We start from the raw sequence: 23413 nt of genomic DNA, 5'->3' as shown, positions 1-23413 counted from the left end.
AGGAGAAGAATTGACTGCATTCTATCCCTAGCTTGAGCCCTCCGGTGGCTCCCCATCACAATGTAATAAAACTCCAACCTCACTCTCCTCTCTCCCTCTCATTCCCTGCAGTCACCCTGACTGCCTGCTGTCCCTCAGCCACACCAGGCCTGGACCTGCCGCAGGGCCTTTGCATTTGTTTTTGTCACTCCTAGAATGATCTCAGGATCTCTGGATGCTGCGCTCCCTCAATTCTGTCAAGTCTCTGCTCAAGTGACAGAGAGACCTTCCCTTTTAATTCCATTATTAAATAGCAAATCCACTCCTGCCCCCCACCAATATGCCGCTTACCCGGCTTTTAAAAAATGGCCTCGATGGCATTTATTCTACCCAGTTTTATATTAACATATACTTGTTTATCGTCTGCCATCACCACTATAAAATCAATGAGAAGGTGATATTTCATTCATTTTGTTCACTACAGAATCCCCAATGCCTAGAACAGCGTTTGGTACATAGTAGACCCTTAAAAACATTTGCTGAATGAGTAAGAATTAATGGATATGACTGCATAAGAATTAGATGCAATAATGCATGTAAGATGTTTAGAAAAGTTATTAATACAACTTTTCAAAAGGAATAATGTTTCTCGAAAAGCTAAACATAGAATCACTATATGACCCAGCAATTCTACTCCTATATAACCAAAAGGACTGAAAGCAGGTATTTGAACAGACGTTTGTACATCAGTGTTCACTGCAGCATTACTCACAACAGCCAAAAGGTGGAAACGACTGAAGTGCCCATCAACAGATGAATGGATAAGCAAATTGTGGTATATATATAAAATGGGTATTACTCAGCCATGAAAAGGAATGGCGTTCTGATATATGCCACAACATAGAGGCGCCTTGAAAACATTATGCTAAGTGTCAGGCACAAAATAACAAATATACATGATGCACTCTATGAAGCACCTAGAATAAATTAAAAGAAATAGAAAATAGATTGGAGGTTACCAGGGACCAGGGACCGGGGGCAGAGTACCTTCTATTTGGAATGTTAAAAAAGTTCTGGAAATGCTTGCACAACACTGTGAATACAATTAGTACCACTGAATTGTATACTTAAAATTTATTAAAATAGCAAATTCTGTTACATCTATTTTTACCATGATGAAAACAAATAATAATGTAATACATCAAAACACGTTAGGCCACGTGCAGTGACTCACACCTGTAATCCCAGCACTTTTGGAGGCCAAGGCAGGCAGATCACTTGAGTCCAAGAGTTCCAGACCATCCTGCCCAAGAGGGTGAAACCCAATCTCTACTAAAAATACAAAAATTAGCCCAGCATGGTGGCGCATGCCTGTAGTCCCAGCCATTTGGTAGGCTGAGGAATGAGAATTGCTGGAACCCAGGAGGTGGAGGCTGTAGTTAGCTGAGATCACACCACTACCTTCCAGCCTGGGCAACAGAAAGAGACTCTGCCTCAAAAAACAACAACAAAAAAAACACAAAACACAAAAAACACGTTAAATTGTGCACTTTAAGCAGGTAAACTGTGTGGTATGTGAGTTATCTCACAATCAAACTGTTAAAAAAATAAATGAGGAAATAAAGAGGTTCAAAAAAAAACCCATTAAATAATAGCTATTGACTTTCTCCCCACTATCTTTTCTTTTAAAAGACATTTTATACTTACTAAAGTTTTCATTTTGAAGATCCCTTTGAGCTTTATATAAATTAACTGAAAAAACAAACAACTATATCTCATGCTCTGAAGATGGGTTCATTCAGTCAGAGTTGTTGGTATCATGGCTCAAACTTTCACAGGGAGCTTGGGGTGAAAAAATTACTGAAGTCAGCTTCTCTGCATCTATTAGCATGCTGGTCCTAAGGCCATCTGCAGACAGGCATTTCCAGGCCTTCAGGGTTCCTGACTATCTGGAGCCTGGTGGTCAGCTCGCAGCTTTGCAGCCCACAGACAACTGCACATCTGTGTCCTTACACTGTCATCTCCTCTTACCCTCCAAAGCCCCACAGGCAATACCAGCCCAGACAAGTGTGGAACAAAACACACCGAGCCACTCCTCTCAGAGCACCTTAAGAGATTTTCAATGAATGCGCCATTTGTTCCTGCAAATACTTGGAGGCTGAAATCTAGGGATGTGCGGGAAACAGTTCATCTCTACATTTGTGCATGCAAATTACACATGTCCATATACTCTGCAAATCATGTCTAAAATTATTCTTTAATAAAAAACATGGCTCATATGAAATGTAAGCATTTTCTAGAATTAACAAAGAAATGAGAGATACAAATTTACAGCTAGAATGTTTATTCAGTGATGTCCCTATGAAAATGAGATACAAATTTACAGCTAGAATGTTTATCCAGTGATGTTGTCCCTATGAATTTTTTTTTTTCCTGAGTCAGAGTCTTGTTCTGTCACCCAGGCTGGAGTGCAGTGGTGCGATCTTGGCTCACGGCAACCTCTGCCTCCCGGGTTCAAGCAATTCTCCTGCCTCAGCCTCCCAAGTAGCTGGGATCACAGGCATGCACCACCACACCCAGCTAATTTTTGTATTTTTAGTAAAGACAGGGTTTCACCATGTTGGCCAGGCTGATCTCGAAGACTTTGTGACCCACCTGCCTCAGCCTCCCAAAGTGCTGGGATTACAGGTGTGAGCCACCATGCCCGGCCATCCCTATGAATTTTAATAAATAGGTAAGTAAGAAGATGTGGACCAGAGAAAGCTTTCAAAGTTGAAAATAATTCAAGATCTCTGCCATATTTGAGGGCAGTATAAACATTTTTTGGTGGGAGTAAGCATATATATTATTCCCACAAAACCACCTCAGACAATCAAAGAGTGGGCATTACCTCTGCCTTATGAAACAAGGCAGGGGAAATAAAAAACTGTAGAAATTTTGATGTTGCCTCAAGACGTTTTCTACCAAGAGCACTTTGTGATCATGGGCTGAGGTGCATTTTATTATTTTTTTTTAAAATTTATTTTATTTATTTATTTATTATATTTTTTGAGATGGAGTCTTGCTCTTGTTGTCCAGGCTGGAGTGCAATGGCACAATCTCAGCTCACTGCAACCTCCGCCTCCCAGGTTCAAGCAATTCTCCTGCCTCAGCCTCCCGAGTAGCTGGGATTACAGGCATGTGCTACCGCGCCCAGCTAATTTTGTATTTTTAGTAGAGACGGGGTTTCTCTGTGTTGGTCAGGTTGGTCTAGAATTCCCGACCTCAGGTGATTTGCCCGCCTCAGCCTCCCAAAGTGCTGGGATCACAGGTGTGAGCCACCATGCCTGGCAAGGCTGAGGTGCATTTTTTTTTTTTTTTTTTGAGATGGAGTTTCGCTTTTGTTGCCCAGGCTGGAGTGCAATGGCGCGATCTTGGCTCACCGCAACCTCTGCCTCCCAGGTTCAAGCAATTCTCCTGCCTCAGCCTCCCGAGTAGCTGGGATTACAGGCACGCACCACCATGCCTGGCTAATATTGTAATTTTAGTAGAGATGGGGTTTCTCCATGTTGAGTCTGGTCTCGAACTCCTGACCTCAGGTGATCCACCCGCCTTGGCCTCCCAAAGTGCTGGGATTACAGGTGTGAGCCACCACACCTGGCAAGGCTGAGGTACATTTTAAAAGGAAGATCAGACTGCAAGTGAGATCTGAAAACTACATCCTTGGTTAGAACATGAGCAGTGTATCTCAGCCCTGATGGTCCATGGGAACCCCTGGCACTCTCAAGGTGCTAGTGGGGCTGATTCCAGTTATCTGGAGGAGACATAGGGCACAAGACCAGTCTCCTTCCATGGTAAAACAGAAAGTAGCATTCAGGATTGGGTGTTTTAACTATCCTGAATCATAGATGAAAGGTACAATTGAGTCTATCAACAAGAAAAAAAAATGAATCTGTAAATGGCTTTCATTTTAGACATCAGTAATAATTCCTTTCAAAATGTTGAAACCAACTACTAATTACCTTGGGATGTTTTGGAAAACTGAGCACTTGCTCAGATGCTGAAAGTGAAAAAGGCCACTAATGTGAGTGTTGACATGGAGACCAAAATCAGCAGAGAAGTGACGAAGCCCTGGCAGGCACTGCTGGTGGAGACACCCAATAGGAAAGACTTTGTCAGGTTACCTTTGTTGCAGGTAATCTGTTGGTACCAGCCTACATCTGCAGGCAGATTAATTTCTTAAATTACAAAGAGCTGGCAAATTTGTAAATAAAACAAAATAAGGTCTATTTTGTCAACTTAAAGAAAACAGCCATTTTCTTGCTATGTCAGATATAGTTTACTGGTGATATTGATAATAATGGAAACATGATAAGAATAATTTATTAAATGCTTTCTATTGCCTAGAACCAGTCTCTCCTCATATATCATTTTCTAATCCTGCCCTATTGTTTACCAGTAAGGAAAGTGCCCCAGAGACAGTAATTTGCCCAAAGTTACATGGCTCAAAATCGGCAAAGGTCTTTTGGGCCCACACTTCAGGTTTTTGCACTAGCCATGCTCTACTTGCTTCGAATGTCATGAAAAGATTCTGCCATATCCTGTACCTCTCTAGATACTCTATTTTCCATTCTTCCCTCTGATTGGCCTCACTGACGTGCTATCCAATTTAGAGTAAGAAACTATAAGAACTATGACCTTTAACATATTCTGACTCTTTGCATTGCCCAGTGTTCAGTAACTAAAGTTCATTCTCTCCCTCTATAATTAAGATGTGCTTTACTGTGGAAACAGGAGGATGGATCACCTACTTGACTGCTTACCAGGGAAAGATTAGATACAAGAGTAGCACAAGAGATCTCTTAAAATCTCTTCTGTGTCTAAGAGAATTCGGTACTCCTTTTTTGGATAAACTTTAATTTAGAACATTTAATAGTACTGAAGAGTATAAAAAATAAGAACAGTAGTCCCTGCTTCTCTCAAGGCCCAATGATACCTCTAACAGCAAGACTCACTTCCTTGTGTGTATGAAAATACCACAAAGCGAGATCACACTACATATGTCAAACTGTAACTTGATGTTTTCTAAAAATATGTGTTAGATGTGTCTTGATATTGACACTTCTGGGTCTGTTTCATTCTTTTTTAATGACTGTGCATATACCACTGCATAGTTACATTGTGGTTTGATTTATTTGATCTTAATGCTCTATTGGTGAACATTCATGTTGTTTCAATTATGAAAAATACTGAAATGATGAAATGAATGTTAGTACTTCTGCAAGCATACTAAAAGCAGAATAAGTATATTAAGTTTAACAGATACATACAAACTATTTTCCAAATAGATTTATACCAACTTTCCCACCTACCAACTGTGCACAAGAGCACTCCTACACCCACTCTCAGCAACGCTGGGCATTATCAGCTTTCTAAACCTTCGTGATAAGATTACACAACTTTGCTTAGTCACAGATTTATTTAAGTCTACGGCTCTAATTTTTACATAACATTACTGCTTTATCTTCTGATAGAGGTTGCAAGAAATTCTTTTAGAGATTTGGAAAAGGCACAAAGAAGAAAATAATCTGTGATAACACCAGGCTGAGATAAGTAGTATTAACATTTTAATGTGAATTTTAAATCCTTCTTTTTAAAATTACATTATATTTTTTCATATCATTAAATATTACTGGAAAACATCATTGTAAATGGCTATATAGGCCAGGTGCAGTGGCCCATGCCTGTAATCCCAGCACTTTGGGAGGCCAAGGTGAATGGATTACCTGATGTCAGGAGTTCAAGACCAGCCTGACCAACATGGTGAAACCCTGTCTCTACTAAAAATACAAAAAATTAGCCAGGCGTGGTGGCGGACGCCTGTAATCCCAGCTTCTCAGGAGGCTGAGGCAGGAGAATCGCTTGAACCCAGGAGGCGGAGGTTGCAGTGAGCCGAGATCGTGCCACTGCACTCCAGCCTGGGTGACAGAGCGAGACTCTTGTCTCATAAATAAATAAATAAATAAATGGCATCTGCTAGTATGCTGTAAATCTCTGCCTGAGTTTCTGTTCCTTTAGTGTAGGTTCCCAGGAGCCAATGAGATGCCAGGTATCCACTGGTATTTTCAAGTCTATCAGGACTTAAAAAACTCATACATTTGCTGGGCTACAGTTTTTCAGCCACCATGGTTTCCCCCACCCCCCCGCAACCAGAGCTAATCAGCTCCAGAGGTTTCTGTGTTCTTGAACAGCATCTCCTAAATAATTAAAAATCCTCTAAGAGAAGCATGTGAAGAACAGCTTAAAGATCCACCAAAAGGAGAAATTGAGTACATTGTGGTCAGTTAGCAGGAATGGGTATCATAGAGGCATCCTAAGTCATATTTGCAAAGAATACTTAAAGACACAAGGAACATGGCAACAAAATATTAACTAGAAAGTAAGTTACAAAATTACACATATGACATATTCATTCCCCTCATCCTGGTACTGTGCAGTGTAATGAGCATGCTGTCTGGAGCCAGGTTCATATCCTGGTATCACCGCTTCCTAGCTATGTACATACCTTGGATGACTTATTACTTAACCTGTGTCTCAGTTTTCTCATCTGTAAAATGAGGATAATAGTGCTATCTACTTTATGGGGTTGTTATGAGTATTAAATGAGTTAATATCAGTAAAACCTTTAGATAATGCAGGGCATATAGGAAGTGCCATGTTAGATTAGCTATTATTATCATCATTATTATTGTAGATACATGTAAATAAGCACATTCATATGATGAAAAATGACTGCAAAGAAAGATGCCAAGATATTTCAGAGTCAGCTTCTAGGTGGTGTGATTATTTATTTTGTGTTTTCTTTTTTTGTAGAGATGAGGTCTTACTATGTTGCCCACTATGTCCTCCCACCCTGGCCACCCAAAGTGCTGAGACTATAGGAGCGATATTTTGTGTGGTTTTTATATTATTGTATTCCCTAAGTTTTATATTCCACAATGCCAGGTGTTGGTAGAGGATTTTGTTAGACTACGTATTCTCCATTGCTGCTTCTAGAATACTTCTCTTCCTCCATTTATTAAAGCAAGCAAGCAAACTCTCAGCCTTTGAGGCTCCTATCATCTGGCCAAATCTTCCACCCATCCTTGAAACTCTCCTTCATGATATGCCAGACACGGCCACATTCACTGACCACCCTGGCTTGGAGTCTGTGGTTTCCTCTTCACTCCAGTGCCTCCTGCCCTTCCTGCCATTATCCTGCACGACTTCAGCCTCTAGATGGCCAACTCATCCAATGCCAGGTCCTTTTAGAGTCTTGACATCCATGCCATCCATCATTCCCTCTATTCCGCCTCTTCCCACCCATAGGCTCCTACAGTAACACTCAGAATCAATTCACCCCACTCCAGTGTTCTTCCTGCAACATCACTGATTTAGGTGGCCCACTCTGACCAGAATCTTTCTGCTGGCTTGCTCAGGCACTCACACTACAGCAGATTTTGGATGAATCCTCACCTTTCCCCTACTGTACTACTGCATTTAATCTGCAGAATAGATAAAGTAAGTACTACTGTTTATCACACTTACATTACAGGTAGGCAATGTGATGCAGGGAGAGGGTCAGTAACTTGCCCATGGTCACAGCTGTTCAGTGCTAGAGCTGGGATCTGAAGTTAGATCCCAGAAATGGCTAGAGCCCAGATATATATATATATGTGTGTGCCTATGTAAAATTCCTGAAGTTAGAGCTTAGACATATTTATGTCTATATAAACTCCTGAAAATTGGTTTCATTCTCCCCTTTCTGTCTGAGACAACATTCAAGAATGGAATTCACCAATGACATTACAATAAGGATAACTCTGAATCCATAGTTGGTTTTTAAAACAGAATATGGTGCTGTATTAGAAACTGCTTGTTACTATATAAAACCATTTTCTTCTTACTTGGTAATAGAATCATGACTTTACTCGGGCTTGCAATGTGCCCTGTCTCCTAGGAGGGGTCAGTGAACTTGAGGTTGTTGTGTGGCGCTTCCAGAGAGCTCCTGAAAGCAGCCGTATTTAGCTCTCAGGTGGCTCCTTTGCTAGCCTTGCCCCCTTCCTTCTTGCTCAGACTATGGATGAGAAGCCAGCAGCTCCGCCAGCACCAGCTGTCTCGGTTCATGAGGAAACCTGAGGATGACAGTCACCTATTAACAAGAGTAGAGCAGAAAGACAGGAGCACCTGGGTCCCTGATCATCGTGGAGCTCTGGAGATCAGACCTCAGACTCAATTTAGAGGAAAGGAAATGAACTCTTTCCTTTTGTAGTAATATTGTCTTTTTTTTTCCTTCTTTTTTTGAGACAGAGTTTGGCTCTTATTGCCCAGGCTGGAGTGCAGTGGCATGATCTCAGCTCATCGCCACCTCCGCCTCCTGGGTTCAAGCGATTCTACTGCCTCAGCCTCCCGAGTAGCTGGGCTACAGGCATGCACCACCATGCCCGGCTAATTTTGTATTTTTAGTACAGACGGGGTTTCTCCATGTTGGTCAGGCTGGTCTTGAACTCCTGACCTCAGGTGATCTGCCACCCCCACCTCCCAAAGTGCTGGGATTACAGGCATGAGCCACAGTGCCAGGCCATCATCTGCATTTTCTATATATGCAAACAAACCTAATCCTAACTGACAGAGGCAGCATAACATACTCATTTATTTATTTGAGGTTTTCTTCCTGTAACTTCACCTTCTGTATTATATAAAGATAGCAAGGTAAACTTGTATTTGCCATCTTTTGAGGTGTTTAAACCACAGAGCCAAAAACTGAGGCTGGTAACGGCATAAATGCCTTCCTGGTTGTGTAGTCACAAAGCTAGAGCTCCTTCCAGAGACTTCAGCCCATTCCTTAGAGGGTGAAGAGACAGGGGAAGAAGCAGTGAGGCAGAGAAGGGAGAGCCCAGGCTGGGCAGAGGTTGCAGGTCTGTGGCTGCCCACCGCCTGGCAGTACCTGCAGGGTTGGCGGGACACCCGAGGAGGGTGGACAATGGTAGCAAAATCACAGCACCCTTAGGGAGCCTATGACTGGAGATAATGGGGGCTCCCTGGTGATATAAGAAGTGAGGGGGCCTCCCCTTACAGATACCACACAAGCTCCAGCTTCTGGTTTGACCCTGGGATGAGAAATAAAGGGAGGGCAGAGACCAAATGTTCTCCCTGCTAGGCAGGCTGAGGGGCTACAGTCAGCTTTGTTTTAATGTAAAGAAATGGATATATCTTGTACAACTGAGATTTATACTTGCTACACTATCTTTTAGGAAATCTGGTACTTTATAAAATATTGCTTGCAGCGAACCTTACATTTGGTCAAAGTAAGTCACAAGACTGCAACTGAAAACCGCTAATCTGAGGAACAGCAATCCAAAGTCAGTGCCGATGACCCTTGATCAATTGCCGTGCAAGGCTGGGACCTTCCTTTAGTGCTGAGGAACCACCTTACACAGACGTCACTTTGTTCTATCCAGGATCAAAGAGGCATTTCTGCAGCAATCACAGCTCATGTCAAGCACTGTCTTTATAAAAAACGTACTTTATTTGCCCGAACATTTTCAAACTCCCCTACCATATGAAACTTTAATTGCTTTGAAAAGAAAGGCTCTCCTGAATCCTGTAGAATTAAGGAGGCTCATTTCAATGGCATATTAGCTGTCTGAAGATAGGAGTCACTGAGAAACACTGAGTGACTGTGATTCAGCCGAGAAAGCAGCCCCCTGATAACAGGGTAGGGATGAAGACTTGATGGACGTTTATGACAAAGTGAGGTTTGAAGCTTTTGACATCAAAATAAATAATGAGTCAAAGAAAGGGTTTATAACTCAGGGAGTTTTTCCCTTCTCCCTCTCTTCTGTTTTTACTTTCATAACTTTCTCTTGGAGGAACAAAGGAAATCTGCCATCTCCCTGTCTCAGTGGAGCATAATGTTTTCTCTTTTGTTAATTTTTAATCATGGAAGTGGCACTTGCAAGGGGGCAAGAGGACATGCCTCAGTCCAGAGATGGACACAGGCCAGCACCCAGTGGCTGGAGGGGGGGGTAGCCAAAGCAACGATCAGTGCCACCAGTTGAACCACAGCAGTGATGGAAGAGAGTTAGCTGTTGGTAACAGGACCACAGAGTGATGGGTCTGTAATTTGGAAAGAGAGTCCAACTCCTGAATAGAAAAATACTGTGATGTCACTAGAATTAAATAGACCTACAACTAAATTACAGTCAATAAAAATGATATTTGAAAACAACCAAACATTTGTGAAGTCTCTTTTCAATGTATTGATTTTTACGTTTAAAAAATAATTTCATAAAACATGTTTGGTCTGATGGGAAATTTACGGAACTCTAAAATTTGGGCAGTCTGCAACATTTATCAGGCCATATTCTGGCCACATAAAAAATTCACACAAGCCCTGTTTTGCATGTACTATAAATAAGTATTGATTTGAAAGGCACAAAGACACAAAACTGAAGACCTGCTTTAGCCTCAAATTTTAAAAAGACTTTGCTAGGATTATATTTCTTAATTCTCATAAGAAATGAGGGTGGTCCCTTGGAAGTCAGTCCTCACCACTGTGACAATTCATTCATCTGGAATTACTGGGGATGTGTTGATAAAGAAGAAGTTATCTGAGAGCTAAATTTTATATATTGTGCTGAAACTTCGGCAGTGGAGTTATTTTGTATGGATAATTTTAATTTTTTTTTTTTTGAGGCGGAGTAGCTCTGTTGCCTAGGCTGGAGTGCAGTGGTGCAATCTCGGCTCACTGCAACCTCCGCCTCCTGGGTTCAAGAGATTCTCCTGCCTCAGCCTCCTGAGTAACTGGGATTACAGGCATGCACTACCATGCCTGGCTAATTTTTTGTATTTTTAGTAGAGGCGGGGTTTTGCCATGTTGGCCAGGCTGGTCTCAAACTCCTGGCCTCAAGTGATCCACCTGCCTCCTGAATAATTTTAATTTTAAATAGAAGACCCTGACTATAATTTTACTGTTTCTTGATGGCTCAAGGCCATCATTATTACTGCAACCAGTGGCCATGCTGCACTCTAATACACAGCTATTCTGGGGACTAACAATGTTTGCTGGGCTCTCTGCCTTGGCACAAGGGACACCAAGCTGGTCAGAGTAGCCAAGGCTGCCAAACCTCTCCATATGAATATTCCCAGCTGGGAAGAGGCAGAGACTCAAAGGATCCACCAATCGCTTCCAAAGAACAACTTGAGAGGCTTTATGTACAACTCCCTTAGCTCATGAACTATTGCACATCTTTTTTTTTTTTTTTTTTTTTTTGAGATGGAGTCTTGCTCTGTCACCAAGGCTGGAGTGCAGTGGTGCGATCTTGGCTCACTACAAGCTCCGCCTCCCAGGTTCACACCATTCTCCTGCCTCAGCCTCCCAAGTAGCTGGGACTACAGGCACCTGCCACCACGCCCAGCTAATTTTTTGTATTTTTAGTAGAGACGGGGTTTCACCATATTAGCCAGGATGGTCTCGATCTCCTAACCTCGTGATCCGCCTGCCTCAGCCTCCCAAAGTGCTGGGATTACAGGTGTGAGCCACCGCACCCAGCCGAACTATGGCACATCTTAAGAGACCAAAAGGCTTGGTGTAGTGGCTCATGCCTGTAATCCTAGCACTTTGGGAGACAAAGGCGGGAGGATTGTTTGAGCCCAGGAGTTTGAGACCAGCCAGAACAACATAGTGAGGCCTCATCTCTTCTTTATTTCCTTCTTTCCAACACAGTGAGACCCTTTCCCTTCTCCTTTCCCTTTTCCCTTCCGTTTTCCCTTCCCTTCTGCCTTCCCTTCTTTCTCTCTGCCTTGCCTTGCCCTGCCCTGCCCTGCCCTCCCTTGCCTTCCCTTCCCTTCCTTTCCTTTCTTCTCTTTCTCTTTCTTTTGTTTCTTCTCTTTCTCTCTTTCTCTTTCTTTGACAGGGTCTTGCTCGGTTGCCCAGGCTGAAGGGCAGTGGTGGAAACATGGCTAACTGGAGCCTCAACCTCCCAGGCCCAAGTGATCCCCCCACCTCAGCCTCCCAAGTGGCTGGGACAAAGGTGCACTACCATGCTTGGCTAATTTTTGTATTTTTTGTAGAGAAAGGTTCTCCCTATGTTGCCTAGGCTGGTCTCAAACTCCTGAGCTCAAGCAATCCACCCGTCTCAGCCTCCTAAAGTGCTGGGATGGCAGGTGTGAGCCATCATGCCTGGCCAATATCCTGTATCTATAAAATTAAAAAAAAAATTGCTGGGTGTGGTGGTGCGTATAGTCTCAGCTATTTGGGAGGCTGAGCCACTGCACTTCAGCCTGGGCAACAGAGTCAGACCCTGTTACAAAATAAGAGAGAGACCGAAGAACAACTTCATCAATTTACAATCAATAAATATTGATTGAGAATAAGCTGTACATATCTTGGGACCTTAGCATATAGCGCAATTCGGCTTCTCTATAAATGTTGGTTGAAGGAGGATTTGAGTGGGTGTGTCTGAGAGAGAGAGAGACAAAAAGACAGACAGACAGACACAAACATGCACAAAACACACCCCTAGAATGTTCAATAAGAGAATGTCAAATTTAATGACAGTGATATAAAAGATCTTAGGGAGAAAAATAATTTTTTAGGAAGAGTATACATTTTCCTAGTCTTCCAATAAAACGTGAATTTTGTTTCACACACAAATAAAAAAATCCAAAATTTGTTATATTTAACTCCAAAAGAAAAAATATTGAGGAAAAAAATATGTTAGGTAGCCTTAAAAACTGATGTGAAATTAGGAAATAAGGTATGAAATTCTTAGGAAATAAGAATTAGGAAAGTTGAGAAATCATGTCTCTTTACATCCTTTTCTAGGTCATGTGAAAATTTCTGGAGTAAAAATTCTGTGTCTCCTTTGGTGCTTGCTACAACTTTGGATAATTCTCGTATTAAAAAATGTTCCAGCCAGGCGCAGTGGCTCATGCCTGTAATCCCAGCACTTTGGGAGGCCAAGGCGGGCGGATCACAAGGTCAGGAGATCGAGACCATCCTGGCTAACACAGCGAAACCCTGTCTCTACTAAAAATACAAAAAATTAGCCCGGTGTGGTGGTGGGTGCCTGTAGTCCCAGCTACTTGGGAGGCCGAGGCAGGAGAATGGCATGAACCCGGGAGGCGGAGCTTGCAGTGAGCCGAGATTGCACCACTGGACTCCAGCCTGGGTGACAGAGTGAGACTTTGTCTCAGAAAAAAAAAAAAAAGGAAAAAAATTTGTTCCCTCTTATATATACAGAGATTTAAGTGTCTTTTTCTTGTCCTCTTGAAAAAGGACAATTTGGTCAGCTTCTTAAAGATACTTGTTAAGTTACACATCAGTCAGCTTCTAACCAAGTTCCAGTAACTGGGCTACAATTTTTTCATGTATGTGTGTGAAGTTTTGTTAGAAAATAAAAAGGAAGTGAGACAAGGTCTCAGCCCTCAAAGAGCAGGGAGTCTAGAGAGGGGAGGGTGGAAGGGATGGTGGATGCATTAACAAATGACTGTGATAAATGCACCAAGCACAATGACAAACACAAGTTCAAGGTTAAGTGGTAGAAGAGCAAGTGGTGATCATGGCTTTTTAGCAGTTCTGTGTCAGTTTCCAGGGTCAGCCCTTTGGATCTGAGCACAGGCTTAGGGAGATTCATTTGCCTCAGTATTCTGTGGTCAAGAGACCCTTGTACTTGAGGGAAAGGCACAGATGACCTCCCTGGTATCACACCAATATTTATTCCTACCATAAATTTTATGTACCCATTAATTTATTTCTTTCTGTATTATCTTTCAAGAACACTATCTTAAAAATAATTATTTACTATGTGAAATGCTACTACTTCCCTGTATTCTTTATCTGCTTCCTCCACCAAAACTCTAGGTGATTCTCTTCTGCCCTTCAATAATACCAGCATTATTTTCTGATGTGATTTGCCCACTATTCCCCCCAGCACCACTGTTTACGGTCTGAGTCACAATTCAACAGATGGAAGGATCTGAGATGGGAGAATGCAATGTTACCAAGCTATACTAGACTATCACACATTGTTCGAATGTTCAGTAGAATTCAGAATATATTGGGAGGACTTGGCGTGCAACTGATCCAAGACAGCATTCAAAATTGTTTACATTTTGATACACCAAAAGTACATTACTCTATGAATTTTAGACACCAAGACATAGAAGCATACTGGGAATTCAATGTTTTAAGAATTACAGATTGTCATCTTGTTTCAATCAGTAGCACCTTTCTAGAATGCAGCTACTTCTCATTCTTTACTTTACATCCTATACATTTATCAGCCTCATAGTATATTCCAGCCATCGACTGCTGTAGAATTCAAATAAACCACCACTAATAGGTCTTAGATTTCTTCGCCCTCTTTAAACTGGGGAAACCCAAAGATACATTAATATGCTTTGAGCACGTCAAACTATAAGCATGATAGTAATTGCCCATTAAGGCAAACTGCTCTGAATAATCTTGTTGACTATACAGCAGAGAATTGTTTACAAACCTGAGCAGAAAGTAGAGGCAAAGTTCTGCAGAGCGGTGTCCACCTCCTCTACATTGGAGAGAGCCAGGAGCCGAGGGAGGAGGCCTTCCAGGGACTGTATGAACAGCCTGGCGCTGTGCTGATCCGCCTCCTGGTTCTTCAGCAGTTTTAGAGACAGGGCGGCAGTTCGCAGGGACCGGTGGCCTAGGCAGTCCCGGGGTGTCTGCTCTTCATCGGCTAGTGAACAGTTGTCCGACCCAATGTCCGACACGTCGGACCTGCCCGAGTCCTTTTCTGCTGCCATAGAGTACTGATCACAGGAATCAAACTCTGTCCTAGAAAGGTCTTGGTCATCAACGCTAAAATTGCTCTCACTATACCTAGATCCATAGGACCTTGTCCTGCAGTCTACTGACAGGAAGTTAGTTATGTCAGGGTAAGGGACTGTGTGGCTTCTCTGCACGACATCTGGCTGGTCTACCGCCTCTGTTTCCAATACTTTGCTCAGCGTCTCCTTACCCTCTGGGATGGCTGGCGACTTGAGACTGTTCTTGTGGTTTCCCGAATGGTCCTCGGGTGTAGTCTGACCCAACTCTCCCTCGAGAGTAGTCTGGCCTGTGTCTGTGGTGACACTGATGCTGATGTCAAGGCTCCTCTCGTTCCCTGACTCCCACGGTGTGTGTTCTGAGGACAGCACTCGCCGCTGCCAGCGGAAGTCAGCCTCATTGATCTCCATGGAATCTCGGCTCCACTCAGCCCCATCCTTCAGCTCCTCAAGGCGCAGAAGCAGCAGTTGCACCTGACCTTCGCTCAAGCCCTTCCCCTGGCTGAGCTCATCCAGGGCACCCAGCAAGGTGCAGACACAGGACACGGCTGCATAGCAAGCTTCGATGCCACCCTTGATGCATGCTTCGGTCATGCCATCCATGATGCTAAACAGTGTTCAAAAGAGAAAATGGAATAAATGCATAAAATGTAGAAAATATCTCCGAAAGGAACAAGAGTGTTAGCCTGGCAAACAGCAAAGTATTCAAAACAGATAGTCTGATTTGAATAAAACAAAATGGTCTGGGCAATGAATAAAAGAAACAAACATGCCTAGGTGGGCAGAGGAAGATCTTCAGATAAAGTGGCCTGCATTGGCCAGGCACAGTGGCTCACGCCTGTAATCCCAGCACTTTGGGACGCTGAGGCGGGCGGATCACTTGGAGGTCAGGAGTTTGAGACCAGCCTGGCCAACATGCTGAAACCACGTCTCTACTAAAAATACAAAAAATTAGCCAGGTGTGGTTGGTATGTGCCTGTAATCCCAGCTACTCAGGAGGCTGAGACAGGAGAATCATTTGAACCCGGAAGGCAGAGGTTGCAGTGAGCCGAGATCGTGCCACTGCACTCCAGCCTGGGTGACAGAGCAAGACTCTGTCAAAAAAAAAAAAAAAAAACAGTGGTCTGCATTGAATCACACTCCTTCTTGGCTCACTGGTTTTTTGGGTACAAATAGAAGCTCCTGATGAGTATTTATGACCTTCCTGAACAATCTCACTTTTGTATTATGCTCAGTGTTTCAAATAGAAAATAGTTATAATGGTTATATAATGTGGACCTTCCTCTATAAACATATTCCTGAACAGATGTATGTGAATACAACTATTACAAGCCCTATAATATTCAGTTTTCTAGGGGGGCTACATATGAAGAAATCCTATAGTTACAGTATTGCAAATCAAAAGTTCTCTAAAATAATCCCAATGAATAATTATTGTATATTTCACTTGGTACATCTGGTTTTAAGTCAATATGAAAATATAAAAAGTTCCATGATTATAATAAATTGAGATATGTCTTCTCATGTAGCTTGTGGGTGAATTATTAAATAGACACATTTCATATAATGTAGAATTTTTAAAAATTTCAGGGATTTGTAAGCAAGGTTAAAAGTCTTCAGAAAAGCAGCCTCAATAAAGACCTAAAAGGATAAACATCATACAGTTTGAGGAGATCCAGATGAGACTTTCTTTTTGAAATTGATCTTTTTCTGGACTCTGATTCAGTGGAGCTGGGTCCTGCCAAGTCACAGAGACGCTGTGGGCTCCCGAGTATCTTAAAGAAAAAGGTAAAAGAGTAACAGAAAAGTGAATATCACAAAAAAGCACAAGGTTTTTAAATTGTGAGATCAAATAAACATGTACTTTCCCTACTGAGTGATATTGTATAAGGAGAAACAGAATTATTTGGAACTTCCAATCTTAGTAAAGCTGATTTAGGTTTTCTTCTTGACATATGGTGTGTATCAGGCTCCTGGCTCTTCAGCTCAGGGCTGGCTTAGACAAAGAAAATTATCAGAGGCATTGTTGAAAAATCTTTTCTAGCACAGAACTAGAAAACACTTGGATCTCTGTTCTTTAGTAATATTGGCCTATAATATAACCTTCCTGGACTCTTTTTGTCTTATTTTGGTATCAAGTTGGCTAGCTTCATAAACTGGGTGGAGAAGTATGCCCTCTTTCTTATCGCTGAAAAAGTTCATGGAAGATTGGAATTCCCTGTTCCTTGAATGCTTGTATAGCTTGTTTCTAAAGCTACATGGAGCCAGAATTTTAATGGGAATCCTCTAACTAGTTCCTCCATTTCTCTAAAGATTATAGGACTATTCAGGTCCTTAATTTCTTCTTGAACCAACTTTTTAAAAGTTGCATTATTTCCTAGGGACTTATCCATTTTACCTGGTTTTCAAATAGAGTGTTCTAAAGATGCCTTAATACCCTCTTTTATTTCTTTAATGTGTGTAATATCTATAGTTGGGTATTTTTTTCATTTTTATTTCTGTTTATTTGTACCTGTTTTGAAATTTTTATTGCTCTTGAGAACAGTTTTTCAATGTTCTTAATCTGTTCAGTCCTAACATTTTCTACTTTTTCAAATCCCTTATATTTCCTTGTCACAATTACTTTCTTCTTTTATCCTTATTTTTCCTCCTTTCTACTTTTTTTGAATTTATTCTATTCTTTTTTTCTAACTAAGCTGGAGAATTAGGACATTAAGGCTTTCTGCTTTTTAATACAAGGAGTTAAAGCTATACATATCCTCCCATTTATTTCTTCTCACAAGTTTTCATATGTAGACTGTTCATAATTGTTCATTTCTAACACATTTTTATATACATACGGTAGAAGTCTATAGAAAATGTCAACTTGAGGCTAAATTGATTCAAGGAAAGAAGGTTAATGCAGTGCGTCTGCAGTAGACGTCCTAGCGTATGTCCATTCATCTTCAAAGTGATTGACACTCCAAGCAAAGCAGGAAAAGGTCCATTACATAGAAGAAGTTGTATTTTAAGTAGCTCTCCTCTTTTCCTCTTTCCATATTTCTTTCATACCACAGAAATTGAACACTTCTGCTCTCTGGAAGGAACATAAACGAAGCTTCCACTTTTTGTTGACATCAAAAAAAGAGTGACAAGGCTGGGGCTAAAGTCAGGCAGGCTCTCTCTTTCCCTCTCTCTCTCTCTCGCCCCCTCTCTACAGGCCTGCAGCCCCGTGGCTGGACCCTCTGAGCCTCAGGATGCTCTATCTCTTGCTGGAAGGATAAGTGTATTCCCAAAAGATGGAGTGGAAAACCTCACTGTCTCCTGGGATCCCACCACAATTTAAAATTCAGCTTCACTGGTAATAAATTAAGATATTCACTGGTAATAAATTCGATAATTTTTTTTTAAAGATGGAATCTCGCTCTGTCACCCAGACTGGAGTACAGCAGCACAATCTTGGCTCACTGCAACCTCCGCCTCCTGGGTTCAAGCGATTCTCCTGCCTCAGCCTCCCAAGTAGCTGGGACCACAGGTGTGCGCCACCATGCCAAGCTAATTTTTTTGTATTTTTAGTAGAGATGGGGTTTCACCATGTTGGCCAGCCTGATCTTGAACTCCTGACCTCAGGTGATCCGCCCATCTTGGCCTCCCAAGATAATCTATTTTAATTCCCACATTAATCTTGTACTTATTTCTCAATTGCTTCAGAATCTGGAGGGAAAGGGATGGATTGGTAAGGTTTCTGGAGAACCCTCAACAAAAACTAAAACGAAAGATGCTTTAATCTCAGCTTCTTCAGGTGGGAATGAGAGTTGTGGGATCAGTGGCTGGGGGGCCAGAGGTCTGATAAAGACTAGGGGGCTTCTAAAGCCGAGCCATAGGAGAGAAAAGGAAGCAAAGTGTACTTTTTCATTACTGTTCATTTTAAGGGGAAATCAGAAGCAGAAAAGGGGCTGTGCTTTGAAAAACAAAAATGTCCTGTACGTCCTTGATCAACAGGCACACAGTGCATATGGCAGAGTGACAAACTAAAACGAGAACAGGGAAATAACATACCAAGCCTTCAAACTCCAAAAGGCTAAACAAACATCCTGGGTACCCAGCGGTTTTCTTTGTGTGCACAAGCCCTGCACATTTTGGTATCTAGGTTACCAACTTTCCCAAACGATTGGTTTTGTCGTATAAAGTGGAGGCACCGCTTTTCAGAACATCCTGGCCCCAATCAGTCTGCTGAGCTCCTTGGGGCAGCACCGCCTGGACGTGCTACTTGGGTGCTACCATCAAATTCTAGCCTCATCTCTGCAAAATGACCTTGGGAAGCTAGAACATCTACGATGAACAGAAAAACATAACTAACTTCCTTTTGCAGTACAAAGGAAATTATTTAAAACACATTTAGAGACCTACAGATGCCATATGCAAAGTATCTACTTAGCATCCAGGTACCAAGTGGCTCTACTGTGGGCAGTGACTGCTCTAGTGCCTGTCATTTCTGAGGGGAAAAGAAAGGTTGCTGCTGCTTATAAAATAGCCTCTTTGTAGACATTTTGTCTTCAGGTCCACATGTCGGTCAGTCAAAAGTTACTAAACACTTATTCTGATTCAAGCATTATAGTGTTAAATACTAGGGGAAAACATACAGAAGCAATCTATATACAAAAGTATAGTTGAGGAGACAAGAAGCTTGTTCCCCACTCTATTGTGAAACAATCAGTGTTATGGGACGTATAATCAATTGCTAAATGGCGGGATGGAATTTCAGGAAGAACCCCATCAGTGGTCTGAGGAAGCCCAGCCATGAAGGACAAGGATTTTGATAGCAAAGAAGCAGCCATACTTAGAACACCAGGCTTCACCGTTTTAGCCTTACGACTCACAACATGAAGGACTTTGGGCAAGTCACTTCTCCCCCCAGAGCCTCAGCTTTCCCATCTGGAAAATGGGCATAACATTATCTTCCTAAGGGAGTTTGTAAATAAGCTAATGTGAAGTGGCAGCGGTATTTAGCCTGTTGCAATTAACCACTCAGTTCTGTGAGGGGGGAGTGACCCACAGGAATAAGGGACAGAAAACTTTGAAGAGGCGGGGAGGTAGGAATTGAACAAAGCAGATCAGTCACATGGGATGAAGGTGCATCCAGGGAAGTGATGGAAAATGCAAATGATGGAAGAAGGCTCTGGAAGCTGGGCACAGTAACTCGGCCTTGATGGGAGAGTCAATGAAGAGCCATTAGAGAGCCCTGGGAAATGGGAAAATTGTTAACAGTGGTGATTTATGGACATAAATCCAGTAAGACAAAAGGAATAAAACAGGCAGGAGAGGGAGGCCAGCTAGAATTGAACCAGCTATTTTCAGCCTCCATGTGTTTTCTCTTCCTTAGAATAGCAATAAGTACACCACATATTTGTTTAGCACTTGATATTTACAAAGTACTTACGCAAACTTTAGTGCATTTTGAACTTGCAACCTTTGGAATATTATAACAATGTACAGATGAGAAAACTCTTAAGTTCAGAGTTAAATGATTTACCTATATCACAAAGCCAGTGTGTGGCAGAGAGAGGATTTGAACCCTGACTCTTAAACTCAGGCTCCTGAAATGGGCAGCTGTTCCAACACCAAGAAAAAGGGGCTGCTGGGGGTCATTTGCGCTGCAATGTGGGAGTCAAGTCCAGTGATAAGGATGATACAGGAAAAGACCGTGGGATTAGGGTCAGCTGGACCAGGGTTTGCACCTTTTCTTTTTCTTTGGGACTTTGGGCAAACCATTTGACCTCCTAAAGCCCAAGTTTCTTTGTGGGAGGAAATTTCCTTTTCCTTTGGCATCACACTTCTATGAGGAGGAACATCCATCCAGTGCAGTAAAATTCTAGGCCTCTCTTCTCCCTTCCTCTCATTTCTTCCAGGTACAGGAAGAGCCCCTGATCGGACTGGTGAATTTAGGATAAGGAGCTGAGCATGCCTCACTAGCACCTTTCTCTCCCATCTTCCTGGGGATCTGCCAATCAGAGGAAGCCCACGCATGCCCCTCCAGGATGCAAGTTGAACAGGAGTAGGGGAGGACCCTGGGGAAGGGCCACTGCTGTCTGAGTGGTGAAGCGTGGTCTAGTCTCACTGGCCTCCAAAGCTGTATTTTATCTGCCCATCTAGTGAAGATCAATTCTTAAAGCTGGCCTTTTGATCTCCATTGCCTGAAGCTCTGGTGGGGAAAAGAAGTAACATTCTTAATTGATAAAAATAAAGTTGATGGTCGGGCATGGTGGCTCACACCTGTAATGCTAGCACTTTGGAAGGCTGAGGCGGGCGGATTGCTTGAGCTCAGGAGTTTGAGACCAGCCTGGGCAACACGTCTCTACAAAAAATACAAAAATTAGCCAGGTGTGGTGTCATGCAGCTGTGGTCCCAGCTACTCAGGAGACTGAGGTAGGAGGAACACTTGAACATAGGAGGTCCATGCTGCATTGAGCCATGATTGTGCCACTGCACTCCAGCCTGGGCAACAGAGGGAGACTCTGTCTCAAAATAAATAAATAAACAAATAAAAGTTGATATACAACCTCACAAATTTATTATGAATTTAAAAAAAAATGTGAAGTGCCTGGCATATAGTAGGCAAGAAAAAGAATGGTAGTTATTATCGTGGGCTCACAGATTTTCTTAACAGCCATTAAATCTGGGCTACTCCTTAATTTCTAGAAATAGTGGGTCAGAACTTTCCAATACTCATTACAATAAAATCTCATTAAAACACCAAGAAAGAATTCAAATTTAACTTCTCAGATATTGGTTGGCAGCAATGATTGCTTAAAATAAATTAATCATCAACAAGGGAATTTTGCTACTCTGGTTTTTTGTGGGGGGGTTGAGATAACAAAAGGAAATGCAATTTGACCTTTATGAACAGATTCACAAATACAAAAACACTGATGACTTTTCATTTTGGTTCTTTGAGAGAAGGCAGAGGAATCTTTGTTTGAAGCACCTTCAGAATAACCCTAGTTCTGCCTCAAAACCATGAAGTAGCACACTGGGATGGCTACTGCAATCTGGACAACCTTTATGTTCTTGCTGGGGTCATGACATTTGGGAGAAATGAGGCAAAAGAATGGGACAAAGGGATTCCTCTTAGCAATCAGAGACTGGCAGAGCTCTTTTTTTGGATAATGTGCAACCTGAGTATAAAATCATTTTGAAATCTAATGTTGGCAAAGGCGAATAAACACATATATCTGCACAAACAGCACGTAAGGTAGAAGAATGAAATCTTAGCATGGGCCTGGTCTGGTGAACATCTAACAGAGTCTTAACAAGCACTAGCTCGATTCTCAAACGGTTTTGCATCAGTGGGCATCACTGACCCCTCCTACCCCGGCTCGCAATACATGTACACACGCACTGACTCTAGAGACAGCATTCGTTACTGGACACCATGAGGCAGTAATGAAGTTCCGGCAAGTGATTGGCAAGACTTTTCTGAGCGCTTCTTGTATGCGAAACGCTGGTCAGGCCCCCTTGTAAACCTGGTGGCGATCTCCAGTGCCTCCTCACCTCTTTCATTATTTTGATGGCTTCCACCCGGTGCTGGGGTGGGGGGTAGAGCAGCACTCGGTGGTAGAGGGACTGGAGCACGGGCTTCATGGAGTCCACGGACCCCACCAGCCGGACCAGCTCGGCTGCGATGTAATAGATAGTCCGAGCCACAGGTCCGCTCAGGGCCGGCGCAGTGCAGGAGCAGCCTGATCCCCGGCCATGGTCAGACACTCCCGGAGACGCAGAGTCCGACTCCAGGCTGGTACTGGTGCTGCTGGTGTGAGCAGAGGTGATGGTTTTGTCATGAATTGGATTCCCCAAGATCACGATGAGAGCAGGGCAGAGGTTTTTCCTGGGAAGAGATGGTGAGAAAAGTAACTTTCCCCACGAGCCAAATGATAAAATTTACTCTGCGAGTAAACAGATGCCATAGAAATGACAAGAGTGCGGCTCTTTACTTCTTCTTCTTTTGGCTACATTTTGCCTGTTTTCTAAGTCTCTTTAACATTTCTAGGTATTTCAACAATACTTTTCCTCATAAATTGAGCTAGCATGAATGAAATAAAATATAAGAGAAGCATTAAGAAACCATCATAAGTGAAGAAATGGACTCAAAATGCTAAATGGCTGTTATAAAGTTTCATATTACTACAAATAACAAAATGATTTCTCATTTGAGAAGTTAATTGCAAATTCCATACTGACACCTGTCATTTGGCTTCCTTCCTGTCGATAAGCCCAGGGACCCAGAACAACCAGCTGGCTGCCTGTGGGGCCTGTCACTTCTGGGAATCTCTGACTATGATTAAGAGACTGGTATTCGGGTTGAGATGGAGCTAGGGCTAGGAGTAAAGCTCAGTATCTCTTGCCCCTTGCATAAGTTATATGCTTTTTGAACGAGCTGAAAACACAGAAAAATTTTCTGGTTCTGGTCTCTCATGATCCTATGATATAAACCAAAGACGGCCCTGGAAGCATATTCTGCCATAATCATCATCAGTTTTTCTGCGGAGTTTGGTCTGATGGATGTCAACAAAGCAATTTATCTGCTTTATTATTATTATTATTATTATTATTGTTATTATATATTTTTGAG

General features: G+C 42.4%; 1 protein-coding gene across 3 annotated transcripts in view; it reads right to left on the bottom strand.

Annotated features, from left to right (window-relative positions):
* ARFGEF3 (ARFGEF family member 3) overlaps nt 1-23413 on the bottom strand; it is a 175941-nt gene that overhangs the window by 59225 nt on the left and 93303 nt on the right. For all 3 annotated transcript variants that reach the window (XM_518767.7, XM_016956383.4, XM_016956384.4), the window contains 3 exons: nt 22336-22669; nt 16468-16580; nt 14502-15412 (listed from right to left, as the gene is read on the bottom strand). In XM_518767.7, coding sequence (XP_518767.2) covers nt 14502-15412; nt 16468-16580; nt 22336-22669 — 1358 coding nt within the window. The remainder of the gene's footprint in view (nt 1-14501; nt 15413-16467; nt 16581-22335; nt 22670-23413) is intronic.

The sequence above is a fragment of the Pan troglodytes genome, chromosome 5, assembly GCF_028858775.2.
Source record: "Pan troglodytes isolate AG18354 chromosome 5, NHGRI_mPanTro3-v2.0_pri, whole genome shotgun sequence".
NCBI lineage: Eukaryota > Metazoa > Chordata > Mammalia > Primates > Hominidae > Pan > Pan troglodytes.
This window is presented reverse-complemented; position numbering and strand designations above follow the sequence as displayed.